The following is an 18595-nucleotide window of genomic DNA, read 5'->3' on the forward strand; positions in this document are numbered from 1 at the left end:
TATACTGGTTATACTGGGGGTTATACTGGTTATACTGGGGGTTATACTGGTTATACTGGGGGGTTATACTGGTTATACTGGGGGGTCATACTGGTTATACTGGGGGGTTATAACGGAGGGCAGGACCTCCCCTAAAACCAGTTCTGGTGTCACTGGTCCCGCACTGGTGTCACTGGTGTCACTGGTCCCGCACTGGTGTCACTGGTCCTGTACTGGTGTCACTGGTGTCACTGGTCCCGTACTGGTGTCACTGGTCCCGCACTGGTGTCACTGGTCCCGTACTGGTGTCACTGGTCCCGTACTGGTGTCACTGGTCCTGTACTGGTGTCACTGGTCCTGTACCGGTGTCACTGGTCCTGTACTGGTGTCACTGGTCCTGTACTGGTGTCACTGGTCCTGTACCGGTGTCACTGGTCCTGTACTGGTGTCACTGGTCCCGTACTGGTGTCACTGGTCCCGTACTGGTGTCACTGGTCCTGTACTGGTGTCACTGGTCCTGTACCGGTGTCACTGGTCCTGTACTGGTGTCACTGGTCCTGTACTGGTGTCACTGGTCCCGCACCAGTGTCACTGGTCCCGCACTGGTGTCACTGGTCCCGCAGTGGTGTCACTGGTGTCACTGGTCCCGCACTGGTGTCACTGGTCCTGTACTGGTGTCACTGGTCCCGCACTGGTGTCACTGGTCCCACCCTGGTGTCACTGGTCCCGTACTGGTGTCACTGGTCCCGCAGTGGTGTCACTGGTCCTGTACTGGTGTCACTGGTGTCACTGGTCCCGCACTGGTGTCACTGGTCCCGCACTGGTGTCACTGGTGTCACTGGTCCCGCACTGGTGTCACTGGTGTCACTGGTCCCGCACTGGTGTCACTGGTCCTGTACTGGTCCCGCACTGGTGTCACTGGTCCCGCACTGGTGTCACTGGTCCCGCACTGGTGTCACTGGTCCTGTACCGGTGTCACTGGTGTCACTGGTCCCGCACTGGTGTCACTGGTGTCACTGGTCCCGCACTGGTGTCACTGGTCCTGTACTGGTCCCGCACTGGTGTCACTGGTCCCGCACTGGTGTCACTGGTCCCGCACTGGTGTCACTGGTCCTGTACTGGTGTCACTGGTCCTGTACTGGTCCCGCACTGGTGTCACTGGTCCTGTACTGGTGTCACTGGTGTCACTGGTCCTGTACTGGTGTCACTGGTGTCACTGGTCCCGCTCTGGTCCCGCCCTGGCTCCGCCCCGGTCCCGCCCCTCCCGCGCATGCGCAGTTGCCGCCATGGCGCCGCTCCGAGTCCATGTCCTTTACTGGTACCGGGGGTCCCCAAACTGGGGAGGGGTCCCCAAACTGGGGGGGGGTCCCTGATCCCGGGGGGGGTCCCCAAACTGGGGGGGGTCCCCAATTCCGGGCGGGGGTCCCCAAACTGGGGGGGTCCCTGATCCGCGGGGGTCTCTCATTCTGGGAGTGGGGGTCCCCAATTCCGGGTGGGGGTCCCCAGTTATGGGCGGGGGTCCCCAAACGGGGGGGGGTCCCCAATTCCGGGCGGGGGTCCCCAATTTCTAGGGGCGGTCCCCAATTCCGGGTTTGTCCCCAATTCCGGGCGGGGGTCCCCAATTCCGGGTTTGTCCCCAATTATGGGCGGGGGTCCCCAATTCCGGGCGGGGGTCCCCAATTCTGGGTTTGTTCCCAATTCCGGGTGGGGGAGGGGTCCCCCCTTTTTTACCCCCTCCTCATTTTTCACCCCCAGCGGAGCCTGAGGCTACAAACCCAAGGTGAGACCCCTCCCCAATTTGTGCCCCCCCAGAACCCTCGGGGGGCGTCGAGAGGAGCCCCCTCCCCAATTTGTGACCCCCCAAAACAATCGGGGGGAGCCCCCTCCCCAATTTGTGCCCCCCCAGAACCCTCGGGGGGGGTCCAGAGGAGCCCCCTCCCCAATTTGTGACCCCCAGAACACTCAGGGGGAGCCCCCTCCCCAATTTGTGCCCCCCCAGAACACTCGGGGGGAGCCCCCTCCCCAATTTGTGCCCCCCAGAACACTCGGGGGGAGCCCCCTCCCCATTTTTTGCCCCCCCAGAACACTCGGGGGGGGTCCAGAGGAGCCCCCTCCCCAATTTGTGCCCCCCCAAAACACTCGGGGGGGGTCCAGAGGAGCCCCCTCCCCAATTTGTGCCCCCCAGAACCCTCGGGGGGGGTCCAGGGGAGCCCCCTCCCCAATTTGTGCCCCCCAGAACCCTCGGGGGGGGTCCAGGGGAGCCCCCTCCCCAATTTGTGCCCCCGTCCCAGTTCGAGCAGCTCAGGCGGGAGCTGGAGCGGCGCTTCCCGGGAGCTCTGGACCTGGTGGGTTTTGGGGAGGGGTCCCCAATTTTGGGGGGGTCCCCAAATCTTGAGGGGGCTCAGGATTTTGGGGGGGGGGGGGGCTGCGGGAAGAGGATTTGGGGGGAGCTGAGGGGTTTGGGGAGGGTCTTGAATTTGGGGTGGGGTCCTCAGGATTTGGGGGAGTCCTGGGATTTTTGGGGTGGAATGCTCAGGATTTTGGGTGGGGGTCTCGGGATTTTTGGGGGGGGGTCCTGAGATTTTGGGGGGGATCCCGGGATTTTTGGGGTGGGGGTCCAGGGATTTTTGGGGTGGAATCCTCAGGGTTTTGGGGTGAGGGTCCAGGGATTTTGGGGTGGGGGTCCCTGGATTTTTTTGGGTGGGATTCTGGGATTTTTGGGGCGGGGGTCCCGGGATTTTTGGGGTGGGATCCTCAGGATTTTGGGGTGGGGGTCCCCAGGTTTTGGGGAGGATCCCAGGATTTTTGGGGTGGGGGTCCCGGGATTTTTGGGGTGGAATCCTCAGGATTTTGGGGTGGGGGTCCCGGGATTTTTGGGGGGGGTTCCTCAGGATTTGGGGTGGGATCCTCAGGATTTTGGGGTGGGGGTCCCTGGATTTTTGGGGGGGGTTCCTCAGGATTTGGGGTGGGATCCTCAGGATTTTGGGGGAGATCCTGGGATTTTTGGGGAGGATCCCGAGATTTTTGGGGTGAGGGTCCAGGGATTTTTGGGGGGAGATCCCGGGATTTTTGGGGTGGGGGTCCAGGGATTTTGGGGGTGGGATCCTCAGGGGTTTGGGGTGGGATCCTCAGGATTTTTGGGGTGGGGGTCCTGAGATTTTTGGGGTGAAATCCTCAGGTTTGAGGTGGGATAGTCAGGATTTTTGGGGTGGGGGGCCTTGGATTTTTGGGGTGGGATCCTCAGGGTTTTGGGGTGGGGGTCCCTGGATTTTTTTGGGGTGGGATTCTGGGATTTTTGGGGTGGGGTCCCGGGATTTTTGGGGTGGAATCCTCAGGGTTTTGGGGTGAGGGTCCAGGGATTTTGGGGGGGATCCCGGGATTTTTGGGGTGGGGGTCCAGGGATTTTGGGGGTGGGATCCTCAGGGGTTTGGGGTGGGATCCTCAGGATTTTTGGGGCGGGGGTCCCGGGACTTTTGGGGTGGGATCCTCAGGATTTTGGGGTGGGGGATCCCGGGATTTTTGGGGTGGGGATCATGGAATTTTTGGGGTGGGATCCTCAGGATTTTGGGGTGGGGGTCCCGGGATTTTTGGGGTGGGATCCTGGATTTAGGGGGGAGGTCCTGGGATTTTTGGGTGGAATAATCAGGATTTTGGGGAGGATCCCAGGATTTTTGGGGTGGGGGTCCCGGGATTTTTGGGGTGGGGGTCCCGGGATTTTTGGGGTGGAATCCTGGATTTTTGGGGTGGGGGGGTCTCAGGATTTTTGGGGTGGAATCCTCAGGATTTGGGGGTGGGGGTCCGGGGATTTTTGGGGTAGGTTCCCCAGGATTTTGGGGTGGGTTCCCCAGGATTTTGGGGTGGGTTCCCCAGGTTTTGGGGTGCATTCCCCGGGATTTGGGGGGTGGGGATCTCTCAGCCACCCCCTTGCCCCCCCAGAGCGGCCAGGGCACCAAGGAGGTGACGGGATGGTTTGAGGTGACCGTGGGGGGACACCTGGTCCACTCCAAAAAGGTGAGTGAGCCCCCCCCCAAATCCCTCACCCACTTTGGGGGTCCCCCCCTCAATCCCTGCCCCATTTTGGGGGTCCCTGACCCACTTTGGGGGGTCCCTGCCCCACTTTGGGGTTCCCCCCCTAAATCCCTGACCCACTTTGGGGGTCCCTGCCCCACTTTGGGGGGGTCCCTGCCCCATTTTGGGGTTCCCCCTCAATCCCTGACCCACTTTGGGGGTCCCCCCCTAAATCCCGGACCTATTTTGGGGGTCCCTGCCCCATTTTGGGGGGCCCTGCCCCACTTTGGGGGGTCCCCCCCTCAATCCCTGCCCCATTTTGGGGGTCCCTGCCCCACTTTGGGGGGTCCCTGCCCCACTTTGGGGTCCCCCCCTCATTCCCTGCCCCACTTTGGGGGTCCCCCCTCCCTTGCCCCCCCAGAACGGCGATGGCTTCGTGGACAGCGAGCCCAAGCTGCGCAGGATCGTGGCCGCCATCGAGTCCCAGCTGGCCTAGGGCCCTCTAGGGGGCTCCTGTCGCGACACGGCGCCGATATCGCGATATAACGGGAGATATCGCGGGATTTCCCGGGATTTCGCGGGATTTCGCAGGATATCGCGGGATTTCCCGGGATTTCGCGGGATTTCCCGGGATATCGCGGGATTTCTCGGGATATCGCGGGATTTCGCAGGATATCGCGGGATTTCCCGGGATTTCGCGGGATTTCCCGGGATATCGCGGGATTTCCCGGGATATCGCGGGATATCGCGACATGTCGCGACATGCTGACCCCCCCCGGGCCCCCCGGGCCCCCCCGCGCTCCATGACGGGAATTGCCGAAACGCCGCCGGCACCGGGCGCTTCCCTGACCCCGCGCGGGCGGCTCCGGGGGCTGGGGAGGGGTCGGAGACCACCCCAAAGCCCCCAAATTTCACCCCAAATCCATCAGATTTCATTCTAAATCCATCAAATTTCAACCCAAATCCATCGGATTTCAACCCAAATCCATCAGATTTCATTCTAAATCCATCAAATTTCAACCCAAATCCATCGGATTTCAACCCAAATCCATCAGATTTCATTCTAAATCCATCAAATTTCAACCCAAATCCATCAGATTTCATTCTAAATCCATCAAATTTCAACCCAAATTCATCAGATTTCACCCCAAATCCATTAAATTTCACCTCAAATCCATCAAATTTCACCCTAAATCCCTTCAGCTCACCCCAAATCCATCAGATTTCATCCCAAATCCCTTCAGCTCACCCCAAATCCCTCAAATTTCACCCTAAATCCCTTCATCCCATCACAAATCCCTCAAATTTCACCCCAAATCCCACAGATCCTGCCCCAAATCCCTTAAATTTCACCTCAAATTCCTTCATCCCACCCCAAATCCCACAAATTTCACCCCAAATCCCTCAAATTTCACCCCAAATCCCCCAAATTTCCCCCTAAATCCCTTCATCCCACCCCAAATCTTCCGATTTTCACCCCAAATTCCTTTGTCTAACCCCAAATCCTCCAAATTCCACCTCAAATCCCCCAAATTTCACCACAAATCCCTCAAATTTCACCCCAAATCCCACAAATTTCACCCCAAATCCCCCAAATTTTACCCCAAATCCCTCAAATTTCACCTCAAATCCCACAAATTTCACCCCAAATCCCTCAAATTTCACCCCAAATCCCACAAATTTCACCCCAAATCCCCCAAATTTTACCCCAAATCCCTCAAATTTCACCCCAAATCCCACAAATTTCACCCCAAATCCCCCAAATTTTACCCCAAATCCCTCAAATTTCACCACAAATCCCACAAATTTCACCCCAAATCCCCCAAATTTCACCACAAATCCCACAAATTTCACCCCAAATCCCTCAAATTTCACCTCAAATCCCCCAAATTTCACCACAAATCCCACAAATTTCACCCCAAATCCCTCAAATTTCACCTCAAATCCCCCAAATTTCACCACAAATCCCTCAAATTTCACCCCAAATCCCACAAATTTCACCCCAAATCCCCCAAATTTCACTTCAAATCCCTCAAATTTCACCCCAAATCCCACAAATTTCACCCCAAATCCCTCAAATTTCACCCCAAATCCCTCAAATTTCCCCCTAAATCCCTTCATCCCACCCCAAATCCCCCAAATTTTACCCCAAATTCCCCAAATTTCACCCCAAATCCCTTCATCCCACCCTAAATATTTAATTTCTCCCCAAATCCTTCATTTCCCACCCCAGAACGGATCAAATCCCACCCCAAAAATCTTTATTCCCACCCCAAAAATTATTTTTTTACCTCCCAAACCCTTTCCCCTCACTCCAATTTTTGGGAGTTTTAACAAAAATTCACTGTTTTAACGAAAATTCACTGTTTTAATGAAAATTCACTGTTTTAATGAAAACTCACTGTTTTTCATTAACCCTTTCCAGCCAAATTCCGCTTTTTTCAGAGAATTTTTCTCCCGCAGAAACAACCTATAAAATTGAGAAAAAAACCCCTTAAAAACACTGGAAATACCCAAAGATTTTATTAACACTCCATTTATTTGTTTTCCTCTCTCCAATTCCAGTTGCCTTCCGTGACTCGGTGGCCTTTTGGAAATAAAAATGTTGGAAATTTGAGCCAGATTTGGGTGATTTTGGGGTTGTTTTGTGAGGGGAGGTTTGGGCTGAGGGAAGAGGAATGAGGGCTCTGTGTCCTTTGGAAATTCCATTTCTTTGTTTAATCCTAAAAACCGGCACGGTGGAAAAGGAAAATTGTGAATTTATTCATTTCGTGAAGAAAATAAAAGGAAATTGGGTTGGGTTTTGGGGTGTTTGAGGGGATTTTTTGGGATCAACACACCCCGAGCTCTTCCGAGCTTCTTCTCCTTATTTAATCCTAGAAAAGCGTCATGAAATGATGGAATTATGGAGCAGTTTTCCTCTTGGGAATAAAAGGTGGAAAATTCGGACGGAATTGTTTGGTTTTGTGGGGTTTTTTTGGGGGATTTTTATTGGGCCTTCTCATGGGAAAACGGCGGGAGGAATGAAGGCGGTGATGTCTCACTCCGAGCTCTCCCAAACTCCGTCCCGCTGTTTAAACCCCAAATTCCATCACCCCGGAATTCAGAAATTAGGGAATTATGGAATCCGGAATTTAAAAATTAGGGAATTATGGAATCAGGAGGCGGAAAAAACCCTCGGAGCGCCTCAGGCCCTGCCTCCCCCCTCAGGGCTCCCAAGATGGCGGCGCGGCCTCACCTCAGCCGACCCCCCCCCCCCCGTTCCCGCCCCGCGCCGCGCGGGGCACGACGGGAACCGCCCTCAGCCGGGACCCGCCATTTTCTGCCGGGAAAGGCGGGAAGGGGGAGACCGAAGCCGCCGCAGCTGCACCGCGGGACCCCCACGGCTCCAGCGCCGCCGCCAGCGCCGCTAGCAGGTACCGGGAGCGCGGCGGCTCTCGGGGGTCGGTACCGGGGAGCGGTGAGGGGGGAAGTAACGGGAAAGCTCCGGTGCTCTGAGGGGGGGGGGGGGGGCCGGGGTCGCCTGAGGAGACGCTGCTCCTTAGTCCCGCCTTCCGTGCGCTGCCGCGCGCTGATTGGCCAGGAAGCCGGGACGTGATTGGTTGTGAGGCACGTCCGTCAAAGAGAGGGCGCGCGAACGCCGCCGTCCCTGCCAATCCGCGAGGGCCGCGCGGGGGCTTCTGGGTGCGGTAGTTCTGGGTGGCGCCGCCGTTGGGCTCAGCCAATCCGACGCGGGTGTTCTCGTGACGTCACGCGGCGCGCGGGGCCTCACGGTAGTTGTAGTCGCTTAGGCCGCGCGAGGTTTCTTCCCTTGGGTTTTCCCGGTTTTTCTTCCCGGTTTTTTCGTTATTCCCGGTCTTTCCCGGTTGTTCCCAGGCTGTGACGGCCCGGGATGGCCCGCACCAAGCAGACGGCTCGGAAATCCACCGGCGGCAAGGCGCCGCGGAAGCAGCTCGCCACCAAGGCGGCCCGGAAGAGCGCGCCCTCCACCGGCGGCGTCAAGAAACCGCATCGCTACCGGTAACGGGGGATACTGGGGGGTACTGGGGGTACTGGGGATACTGGAGAGACTGGGGGGTACTGGGAGGGACTGGGGGATACTGGGGGGTACTGGGGATACTGGGAGGGACTGGGGGTACTGGGAGGGACTGGGGGTACTGGGGATACTGGGAGAGACTGGGGGATACTGGGAGGGACTGGGGGATACTGGGGGGTACTGGGAGGCACTGGGGGATACTGGGGGTATTGGGAGGGACTGGGGATACTGGGAGGCACTGGGGGATACTGGGGGTACTGGGGGATACTGGGGGTATTGGGAGGGACTGGGGATACTGGGAGGCAATGGGGGATACTGGGGGTACTGGGAGGCACTGGGGGATACTGGGAGGCACTGGGGGATACTGGGGGTACTGGGGATACTGGGGATACTGGGGGGATACTGGAGATACTGGGAGGGACTGGGGGGTACTGGGGGGGTACTGGGGATACTGGGAGGGTACTGGGGGGATACTGGAGATACTGGGATGGGGGGCACTGGGATAGGGTGGGGGGTCCCAGGTGTGTTTGGGGGGTCCCCAGGTGTATTTGGGTTCCCCAGGTGTGTTTGGTGTCCCCAGGTGTGTTTGGTGTCCCCAGGTGCGTTTGGGGGGTCCCAGGTGTGTTTGGGGGTCCCCAGGTGTGTTTGGTGTCCCCAGGTGTGTTTGGTGTCCCCAGGTGTGTTTGGGGTTCCCCAGGTGTGTTTGGTGTCCCCAGGTGCGTTTTGGGGTCCCCAGGTGTGTTTGGGGGTTCCCCAGGTGTATTTGGGGTCCCCAGGTGTGTCCCCAGGTGTATTTGGGGTCCCCCAGGTGTGTTTTGGTGTCCCCAGGTGTGTTTGGTGTCCCCAGGTGTGTTTGGGGTCCCCAGGTGTGTTTGGGGGGGTCCCAGGTGTGTTTGGGGGGTCCCAGGTGTATTTGGTGTCCCCAGGTGCGTTTTGGTGTCCCCAGGTGTGTTTGGGGTTCCCCAGGTGCGTTTTGGGGTCCCCAGGTGTGTTTGGGGGGTCCCCAGGCGTGTCCCCAGGTGCGTTTGGGGGGTCCCCAGGTGTGTTTGGGGTCCCCAGGTGTGTTTGGTGTCCCCAGGTGCGTTTGGGGGTCCCCAGGTGTGTTTGGGGGGTCCCCAGGCGTGTCCCCAGGTGCGTTTGGGGGGTCCCCAGGTGTGTTTTGGGTTCCCCAGGTGTGTTTTGGGGTCCCCCAGGTGCGTTTTGGGGTTCCCCAGGTGCGTTTTGGGGTCCCCAGGTGCGTTTGGGGTCCCCAGGTGCGTTTGGGGGGTCCCCAGGTGTGTTTTGGGGTCCCCAGGTGCGTTTGGGGGGTCCCCAGGTGCGTTTTGGTGTCCCCAGATGCGTTTTGGGGTTCCCCAGATGCGTTTGGGGTCCCCAGGTGTGTTTGGGGTCCCCAGGTGCGTTTTGGGGTTCCCCAGGTGCGTTTTGGGGTTCCCCCAGGTGTGTTTGAGTTCCCCAGGTGTGTTTTGGGGTCCCCAGGTGTATTTGGGGTCCCCCAGGTGCGTTTTGGTGTCCCCAGGTGTATTTGGGGGGTCCCAGGTGTGTCCCCAGGTGTGTTTTGGGGTCCCCAGGTGTGTTTGGGGTCCCCAGGTGCGTTTGGGGGTCCCCAGGTGTGTTTGGTGTCCCCAGGTGCGTTTTGGTGTCCCCAGGTGTGTTTTGGTGTCCCCAGGTGCGTTTTGGTGTCCCCAGGTGTATTTGGGGGGTCCCAGGTGTGTCCCCAGGTGCGTTTGGGGGGTCCCCAGATGCGTTTGGGGGGTCCCCAGGTGTGTTTGGGTCCCCAATCCGTTCCCTCCCCCAGCCCCGGCACGGTGGCGCTGCGCGAGATCCGGCGTTACCAGAAATCCACGGAGCTGCTGATCCGGAAGCTTCCGTTCCAGCGGCTCGTGCGCGAGATCGCCCAGGACTTCAAAACCGACCTGCGCTTCCAGAGCGCCGCCATCGGCGCCCTGCAGGTGAGCGGGGACACCTGGGGACACCGGGGGGACAGCTGGGACAGCTGGGACACAGCTGGGGACACACCTGGGGACACACCTGGGGGCACCTGGGACACAGCTGGGACACACCTGGGGGCAGCTGAGACACACCTGGGACACACCTGGGGACACCTGGGGACAGCTGGGACACAGCTGGGGACACTGGGGACAGCTGGGACAGCTGGGGACACACCTGGGACACACCTGGGACAGCTGGGGACACAGCTGGGGACACAGCTGGGGACACTGGGGACAGCTGGGACACACCTGGGGACAGCTGGGACACACCTGGGACACACCTGGGACACACCTGGGGACAGCTGGGACACACCTGGGACACACCTGGGACAGATGGGACACATCTGGGGACACTGGGGACAGCTGGGACACACCTGGGGACACCTGGGACAGATGGGACACACCTGGGGACACACCTGGGACAGCTGGGGACAGCTGGGGACACACCTGGGGACAGCTGGGACACACCTGGGACAGCTGGGACACACCTGGGGACACACCTGGGGACACACCTGGACACAGCTGGGGACACTGGGGACAGCTGGGACACACCTGGGGACACACCTGGGGACACACCTGGGACAGCTGGGACAGCTGGGACACTGGGGACAGCTGGGGACACTGGGGACACCTGGGACACACCTGGGGACAGCTGGGACAGCTGGGACAGCTGGGGACACCTGGGACACCCCTGTCACACACCTGTCCCTCACACCTGTCACACACCTGTCACACCTGTCACACACCTGTCACACACCTGTCACACACCTGTCACACCTGTCCCTCACACCTGTCCCTCACACCTGTCACACACCTGTCACACACCTGTCACACCTGTCACACACACCTGTCCCACCTGTCACACCTGTCCCTCTCACCTGTCCCTCACACCTGTCACACACCTGTCCCACCTGTCCCACCTGTCCCCGTTGGCAGGAGGCGAGCGAGGCGTACCTGGTGGGGCTGTTTGAGGACACCTGTCACACACCTGTCACACCTGTCCCTCACACCTGTCACACCTGTCTCACCTGTCCCCGTTGGCAGGAGGCGAGCGAGGCGTACCTGGTGGGGCTGTTTGAGGACACCTGTCCCTCACATCTGTCACACCTGTCACACACCTGTCGCTCACACCTGTCACACCTGTCACACACACCTGTCCCTCACACCTGTCACACCTGTCCCTCACACCTGTCACACCTGTCTCACACCTGTCACACACCTGTCACACACCTGTCACACCTGTCCCACACCTGTCACACTCCTGTCACACACCTGTCCCACCTGTCACACACCTGTCACACCTGTCCCTCACACCTGTCACACACACCTCTCACACCTGTCCCTCACACCTGTCACACACCTGTCACACCTGTCCCTCACACCTGTCACACACACCTGTCACACCTGTCCCTCACACCTGTCCCCGTTGGCAGGAGGCGAGCGAGGCGTACCTGGTGGGGCTGTTTGAGGACACCTGTCCCTCATACCTGTCACACCTGTCCCACACACCTGTCACACACCTGTCACACACCTGTCACACACCTGTCCCTCACACCTGTCCCTCACACCTGTCACACCTGTCACACCTGTCACACCTGTCACACCTGTCCCTCACACCTGTCACACACCTGTCCCTCACACCTGTCCCTCACACCTGTCACACACCTGTCCCTCACACCTGTCACACCTGTCACACACCTGTCCCTCACACCTGTCCCTCTCACCTGTCCCTCACACCTGTCACACACCTGTCACACCTGTCACACACACCTGTCACACACCTGTCACACACCTGTCACACACACCTGTCACACACCTGTCACACACCTGTCACACACCTGTCACACACCTGTCACACCTGTCACACACACCTGTCACACACACCTGTCACACCTGTCACACCTGTCCCTCTCACCTGTCCCCGTTGGCAGGAGGCGAGCGAGGCGTACCTGGTGGGGCTGTTTGAGGACACCTGTCCCTCACACCTGTCACACCTGTCACACCTGTCACACCTGTCACACACCTGTCACACCTGTCACACCTGTCACACCTGTCACACCTGTCACACCTGTCACACCTGTCACACCTGTCACACCTGTCCCCGTTGGCAGGAGGCGAGCGAGGCGTACCTGGTGGGGCTGTTTGAGGACACCAACCTGTGCGCCATCCACGCCAAGCGCGTCACCATCATGCCCAAGGACATCCAGCTGGCGCGGCGCATCCGCGGGGAGCGCGCCTGAGCCCGACAGCCGGAACCACGGTGACAGCCGGAGCGACAACAGCCGGAACGACAACAACCGGAACGACAACAGCCGGAACGGCGGCCGGAACCACGGGAATGACGGGATAACGGGGGTCCCAACAATCCTGGGGGTAACGGGGATCCTGGGGATCCTGAGGATCCTGGGGGTCCCAACAATCCTGGGGATCCTGGGGATCCTGGGAATGCCGGGGATCCCAGGGATCCCAACAATCCTGGGGATCCTGGGGATCCTGGGAATGCCGGGGATCCCAGGGATCCCAACAATCCTGGGAATAACAGGAATCCTGGGGATCCCAACAATCCTGGGAATGCTGGGAATGCCGGGGATCCTGGGGATCCCAACAATCCTGGGGATCCCAGGGATCCTGGGAATGCCGGGAATCACAGGGATCCTGGGATCCGGGTGATCCCAACAATCCTGGGAATAACAGGGATCCTGGTGATCCCGGGGATCCCAACAATCCTGGGGATCCTGGGAATGCTGGGGATCCCGGGGATAACGGGGATCCCAACAATCCTGGGAATACCGGGAATGCTGGGGATCCTGGGAATGCTGGGGATCCTGGTGATCCCGGGGATCCCAACAATCCTGGGAGTTCTGGGGATCCCGGGGATCCTGGGAATGCCGGGGATCCTGGGAATGCTGGGGATCCCAGGGATCCCAACAATCCTGGGAATAACGGGGATCCTGGGATCTGGGTGATCCCAACAATCCTGGGGATCCTGGGAATGCCAGGAATGCTGGGGATCCTGGGGATCCCGGGGATCCCAACAATCCTGGGAGTTCTGGGGATCCTGGGAACACCAGGGATCCCAACAGTCCTGGGAATAACGGGAATGCTGGGGATCCCAACAATCCTGGGAATGCCGGGGATCCCGGGGATCCCAACAATCCTGGGAATAACGGGGATCCTGGGAATACCAGGAATGCCGGGGATCCTGGGGATGTCAACAGTCCTGGGGATAACGGGGATCCCGGGGATCCCAACAGTCCTGGGAATGCTGGGGATCCTGGGATCCGGGTGATCCCAACAACCTTGGGGATCCTGGGAATACCAGGAATGCGGGGGATCCCGGGGATCCCAACAATCCTGGGAATGCCGGGGATCCTGGAGATCCCAACAATCCTGGGAGTTCTGGGGATCCTGGGAATGCTGGGGATCCCGGGTATCCCAACAATCCTGGGAATAACGGGAATGCCGGGGATCCCAGTGATCCCGGTGATCCAAACATTCCCGACAATCCCAGGAATCCTGGGAATCCCAGCGATCCCAGCATTCCCAGTGATCCCAACGATCCCAGGAATCCCGGCAATCCAGATGATCCCAGGAATCCTGACAATCCCGGCAATCCAAACGATCCCAGCATTCCCGGGAATCCCCACAATCCCAGCATTCCCGGGAATTCCGGTGATCCCAAGAATCTCTACAATCCCAGGAATCCCAACGATCCCGGCATTCCCGGGAATCCTGGTGATCCCAACGATCCCAGGAATCCCAACAACTCCGGGAATCCCGGTGATCCCAGGAATCCCAATGATCCCAACGATCCCGGCATTCCCGCTGATCCCAACGATCCCCACGATCCCAGGAATCCTGGGAATCCCAGCAATCCCAGCAATCCCAGCTTTCCCGGGAATCCCAACAATCCCAGGAATCCCCGCAATCCCAGGAATCCCAGCGATCCCCACAATCCCAGGAATCCTGGGAATCCCAGCATTCCCAGGAATCCTGGTGATCCCGGCATTCCCGGTGATCCCAACGATCCCGGTGATCCCGGCAATCCCAGCAATCCTGGGAATCCCCATGATCCCGGGAATCCTGGTGATCCCGGCATTCCCGGTGATCCCAACGATCCCGGCAATCCCAACAATCCCAGCAATCCTGGGAATCCCCACAATCCCGGGAATCCTGGTGATCCCGGCATTCCCGGTGATCCCAACGATCCCGGTGATCCCGGCAATCCCAGCAATCCTGGGAATCCCCATGATCCCGGGAATCCTGGTGATCCCGGCATTCCCGGTGATCCCAACGATCCCGGCAATCCCAACAATCCCAGCAATCCTGGGAATCCCCACAATCCCGGGAATCCTGGTGATCCCGGCATTCCCGGTGATCCCAACGATCCCGGCAATCCCAACAATCCCAGCAATCCTGGGAATCCCCATGATCCCGGGAATCCTGGTGATCCCGGCATTCCCGGTGATCCCAACGATCCCGGCAATCCCAACAATCCCAGCAATCCTGGGAATCCCCACAATCCCGGGAATCCTGGTGATCCCGGCATTCCCGGTGATCCCAACGATCCCGGCAATCCCAACAATCCCAGCAATCCTGGGAATCCCCACAATCCCGGGAATCCTGGTGATCCCGGCATTCCCAGCATTCCCGGGAATCCCGGTGATCCCGGCAATCCCAGCAATCCTGGGAATCCCCATGATCCTGGGAATCCCGGTGATCCCAACAATCCCAGCATTCCCAGGAATCCTGGTGATCCCGGCATTCCCGGTGATCCCAACGATCCCGGTGATCCCGGCAATCCCAGCAATCCTGGGAATCCCCATGATCCCGGGAATCCCGATGATCCCGACAATCCCAGCATTCCCGGGAATCCCGGTGATCCCAACAATCCCGGGAATCCTAGTGATCCCCACGATCCCGGCATTCCCAACAATCCCAGGAATCCCAGCAATCGCCACAATCCCAGGAATCCCAGGAATCCTGGTGATCCCGGCATTCCCGGTGATCCCAACGATCCCAGCATTCCCAGGAATCCTGGTGATCCCGGCATTCCCGGTGATCCCAACGATCCCGGCAATCCCAGGAATCCATTCCCGGCATTCCCAGAAATCCAGACGATCCCGGCATTCCCGGCATTGCTGCCGATCCCAACGATCCCAGGAATCCCAGGAATCATTCCTGGCATTCCCACTGATCCCGACGATCCCAGGAATCATTCCTGGCATTCCCAGTGATCCCAATGATCCCAGAAATCCCAGGAATCCCAGAAATCCCGGGAATCCCAACGATCGCCACAATCCCAGGAATCCTGGGAATCCCAGGAATCCCGGGAATCATTCCCGGCATTGCCGCCGATCCCAACGATCCCAGAAATCCCAACGATCCCAGGATTCCCGGCATTCCCACCGATCCCAACGATCCCGGCATTCCCAGGAATCCCAGGAATCCCGGGAATCCCAGGGTTCCCGGCATTCCTGGCATTCCCACTGATCCCAACGATCCCAGGAATCCCAGAAATCCCAGGAATCCCAGGAATCATTCCCGGCATTCCTGGCGTTCCCACTGATCCCAACGATCCCAGAAATCCAGATGATCCCAGGATTCCCGGCATTCCCGGCATTGCCACCGATCCCAATGATCCCAGAAATCCAGACGATCCCAGGAATCCCAGGAATCATTCCCGGCATTCCCAGAAATCCAGACGATCCCGGCATTCCCGGCATTCCCAGCATTCCCACTGATCCCGACAATCCCAGAAATCCCAGGAATCATTCCTGGCATTCCCAGTGATCCCAACGATCCCAGGATTCCCGGCATTCCCGGCATTCCCGCCGATCCCAAGGATCCCAGAAATCCCAGGAATCCCAGGAATCCCGGGAATCCCAGGGTTCCCGGCATTCCTGGCATTCCCACTGATCCCAACGATCCCAGGAATCCCGGGAATCCCAGGAATCCCAGGAATCATTCCTGGCATTCCCAGTGATCCCAACAATCCCAGGAATCATTCCCGGCATTCCCAGTGATCCCAACAATCCCAGGAATCATTCCCGGCATTCCTGGCATTGCCGCCGATCCCAACGATCCCAGAAATCCCAGGAATCATTCCCGGCATTCCCACTGATCCCAATGATCCCAGAAATCCAGATGATCCCAGAAATCCCAGGAATCATTCCCGGCATTCCCAGGAATCCCGACGATCCCAGAAATCCCAGGAATCCCAGAAATCCCGGCATTCCCGCCGATCCCGGCATTCCCGGCGTTGCCGCCGATCCGGCCGCGCTTTGGGGCGATTTCCCGCATTTTTTGTACTCGGGGGGGTCCCGCTGGGGGAGGGGAGGGGGGGAGGGGCCATTCCCAGTTTTCTACGCGTGGTTTTGGGGGGAAAAGTGGGAATTTGGGGGAGGGGGGGAGGGGCTCACCCCGGCTCCGTCGGAATAAAGGAAATCCCGCGGAAATTCCGGCTGCCTTTGGAATTCATCGCGGATCCTTCGGGGGAAGCCCAAAATTCCCGAGATTGAGCCCAAAATTCCCAAAGATTCACCCCAAATTCCCAAAGATCCACCCCAAATTCCCAAAATTCCCAAAGATTCACCACAAATTCCCAAAGATTCTCCCCAAATTCCCAAAAATTCACCCCAAATTCCCAAAGATTCTCCCCAAATTCCCAAAGATTCTCCCCAAATTCCCAAAGATTCTCCCCAAATTCCCAAAGATTCACCCAAATTCCCAAAGATTCACCCAAATTCCCAAAGATTCTCCCCAAATTCCCAAAGATTCTCCCCAAATTCCCAAAGATTCACCACAAATTCCCAAAGATTCCCAAAGATTCACCCAAATTCCCAAAGATTCACCCAAATTCCACAAAATTCACCCCAAATTCCCGAAGATTCACCCCAAATTCCCGAAGATCCACCCCAAATTCCCAAAAATTCACCCAAATTCCCGAAGATTCACCACAAATTCCCCAAAATTCACCCCAAATTCCCGAAGATCCACCCCAAATTCCCAAAAATTCCCAAAGATTCACCCAAATTCCCAAAGATTCTCCCCAAATTCCCAAAGATTCACCCAAATTCCCAAAAATTCACCCAAATTCCCAAAATTCCCCAAAGATTCTCCCCAAATTCTCCCCAAATTCCCAAAAATTCACCCCAAATTCCCAAAGATTCTTCCCAAGTTCCCAAAAATTCCCCAAATTCTCCCCAAATTCCCAAAGATTCTCCCCAAATTCCCAAAAATTCACCCCAAATTCCCGGAATTCCCAAAGATTCACCCAAATTCACCCCAAATTCCCAAAAATTCACCCCAAATATCCAAAAATTCCCAAAATTCTCCCCAAATTCCCAAAATTCACCCAAATTCCCCAAAATTCTCCCCAAATTCCCAGAATTTCCCAAAGATTCTCCCCAAATTCCCCCCCAATTCCCAAAAATTCACCCCAAATTCCCAAAAATTCACCCCAAATTCCCAAAATTTACCAAAGATTCACCCAAATTCCCAGAATTCCCAAAGATTCACCCAAATTCCCAAAAATTCACCCCAAATTCCCAAAATTCACCCAAAATTACCAAAAATTCCCAGAATTCTCCCCAAATTCCCCAAAATTCACCCCAAATTCCCAAAGATTCCGGAGTTTTTGGGGGGGAATTCATCAAATTCCCGTTTTCCACCCCAATTTCATTGGCAGTTCCCCAAATTCCCGTTTTCCTTCCCAAGTTTCGTTGGGAATTCCCCAATTTCTCTCTTTTCATCCCAAATTTTTGCGAGAATTCCCCGATTTCTCTCTTTTTATCCCAAATTTTGGGGATAATTCCCCAAATTCCCGTTTCCCACCCCAAATTTCCTTGGGAATTCCCCAAATTCCCGTTTTCCATCCCAAATTTCGTTGGGAATTCCCCAATTTCCCACTTTCCCACCCCAAATTTCCTTGGGAATTCCCCAATTTCCCGTTTCCCACCCCAAATTTCGTTGGGAATTCCCCAAATTCCCGTTTTCCATCCCCAAATTTCCTTGGGAATTCCCCAAATTCCCGTTTTCCACCCCAAATTTCCTTGGGAATTCCCCAAATTCCCGTTTCCCACCCAAATTTTGTTGATAATTCCCCAAATTCCCGTTTCCCACCCCAATTTTGTTGATAATTCCCCAAATTCCCGTTTCCCACCCCAAATTTCATTGGGAATTCCCCAAATTCCCGTTTTCCACCCCAAATTTTGGGGATAATTCCCCAAATTCCCGTTTTCCATCCCCAATTTTGGGGAGAATTCCCCAAATTCCCGTTTCCCACCCCAATTTTGGGGAGAATTCCCCAAATTCCCACTTTTTATCCCGAATTTCATTGGGAATTCCCCAAATTCCCGTTTTCCACCCCAATTTCCTTGGGAATTCCCCAAATTCCCGTTTTCCATCCCCAAATTTTGGGGATAATTCCCCAAATTCCCGTTTTCCATCCCCAAGTTTTGTTGGAAATTCCCCAAATTCCCATTTTCCATCCCAAATTTCGTTGGGAATTCCCCAATTTCTCTCTTTTTTATCCCAAATTTTTGCGAGAATTCCCCAATTTCTCTCTTTTTATCCCAAATTT

General features: G+C 57.1%; 3 protein-coding genes across 3 annotated transcripts; 2 read left to right on the forward strand and 1 right to left on the reverse strand.

Annotated features, from left to right (window-relative positions):
* Window positions 1-1241: 1241 nt before the first annotated feature.
* On the forward strand, window positions 1242-6604 carry SELENOW (selenoprotein W). Its single transcript, XM_086872089.1, is given in 5 exon segments — window positions 1242-1297; window positions 1735-1759; window positions 2271-2324; window positions 3916-3990; window positions 4409-6604. Coding segments are annotated over 5 exon segments (261 nt in total). The 5' UTR covers window positions 1242-1265; the 3' UTR covers window positions 4484-6604.
* A 663-nt stretch (window positions 6605-7267) lies between these two features.
* Window positions 7268-12774, forward strand: LOC147647419 (histone H3.3A). The gene is made up of 4 exons (XM_086872080.1): window positions 7268-7403; window positions 7864-8007; window positions 9819-9972; window positions 12123-12774. The coding sequence occupies exons 2-4, from the start codon at window positions 7880-7882 to the stop codon at window positions 12249-12251; spliced, it is 411 nt and encodes a 136-aa protein (XP_086728206.1). The 5' UTR covers window positions 7268-7403; window positions 7864-7879; the 3' UTR covers window positions 12252-12774.
* A 706-nt stretch (window positions 12775-13480) lies between these two features.
* On the reverse strand, window positions 13481-16336 carry LOC147647420 (uncharacterized). The gene has a single exon (XM_086872079.1). It carries the CDS (start codon window positions 15197-15199, stop codon window positions 13700-13702), a length of 1500 nt encoding a protein of 499 aa, XP_086728205.1. The 5' UTR covers window positions 15200-16336; the 3' UTR covers window positions 13481-13699.
* Window positions 16337-18595: the final 2259 nt, after the last annotated feature.

Source organism: Cyanistes caeruleus, chromosome 38 (genome assembly GCF_971803275.1).
Source record: "Cyanistes caeruleus chromosome 38, bCyaCae1.hap1.1, whole genome shotgun sequence".
Classification (NCBI taxonomy): domain Eukaryota; kingdom Metazoa; phylum Chordata; class Aves; order Passeriformes; family Paridae; genus Cyanistes; species Cyanistes caeruleus.

Coding starts and splice junctions, on each gene's coding strand:
- LOC147647420 (XM_086872079.1), bottom strand. CDS start 15,199: ATGCCAGGAATGATTCCTGGGATTCCTGGGATCGTTGGGATCGGCAGC.
- LOC147647419 (XM_086872080.1), top strand. CDS start 7,880: ATGGCCCGCACCAAGCAGACGGCTCGGAAATCCACCGGCGGCAAGGCG. Junction 8,008..9,818: donor AAGAAACCGCATCGCTACCG/GTAACGGGGGAT, acceptor TCCCTCCCCCAG/CCCCGGCACGGTGGCGCTGC. Junction 9,973..12,122: donor CCGCCATCGGCGCCCTGCAG/GTGAGCGGGGAC, acceptor CCCCGTTGGCAG/GAGGCGAGCGAGGCGTACCT.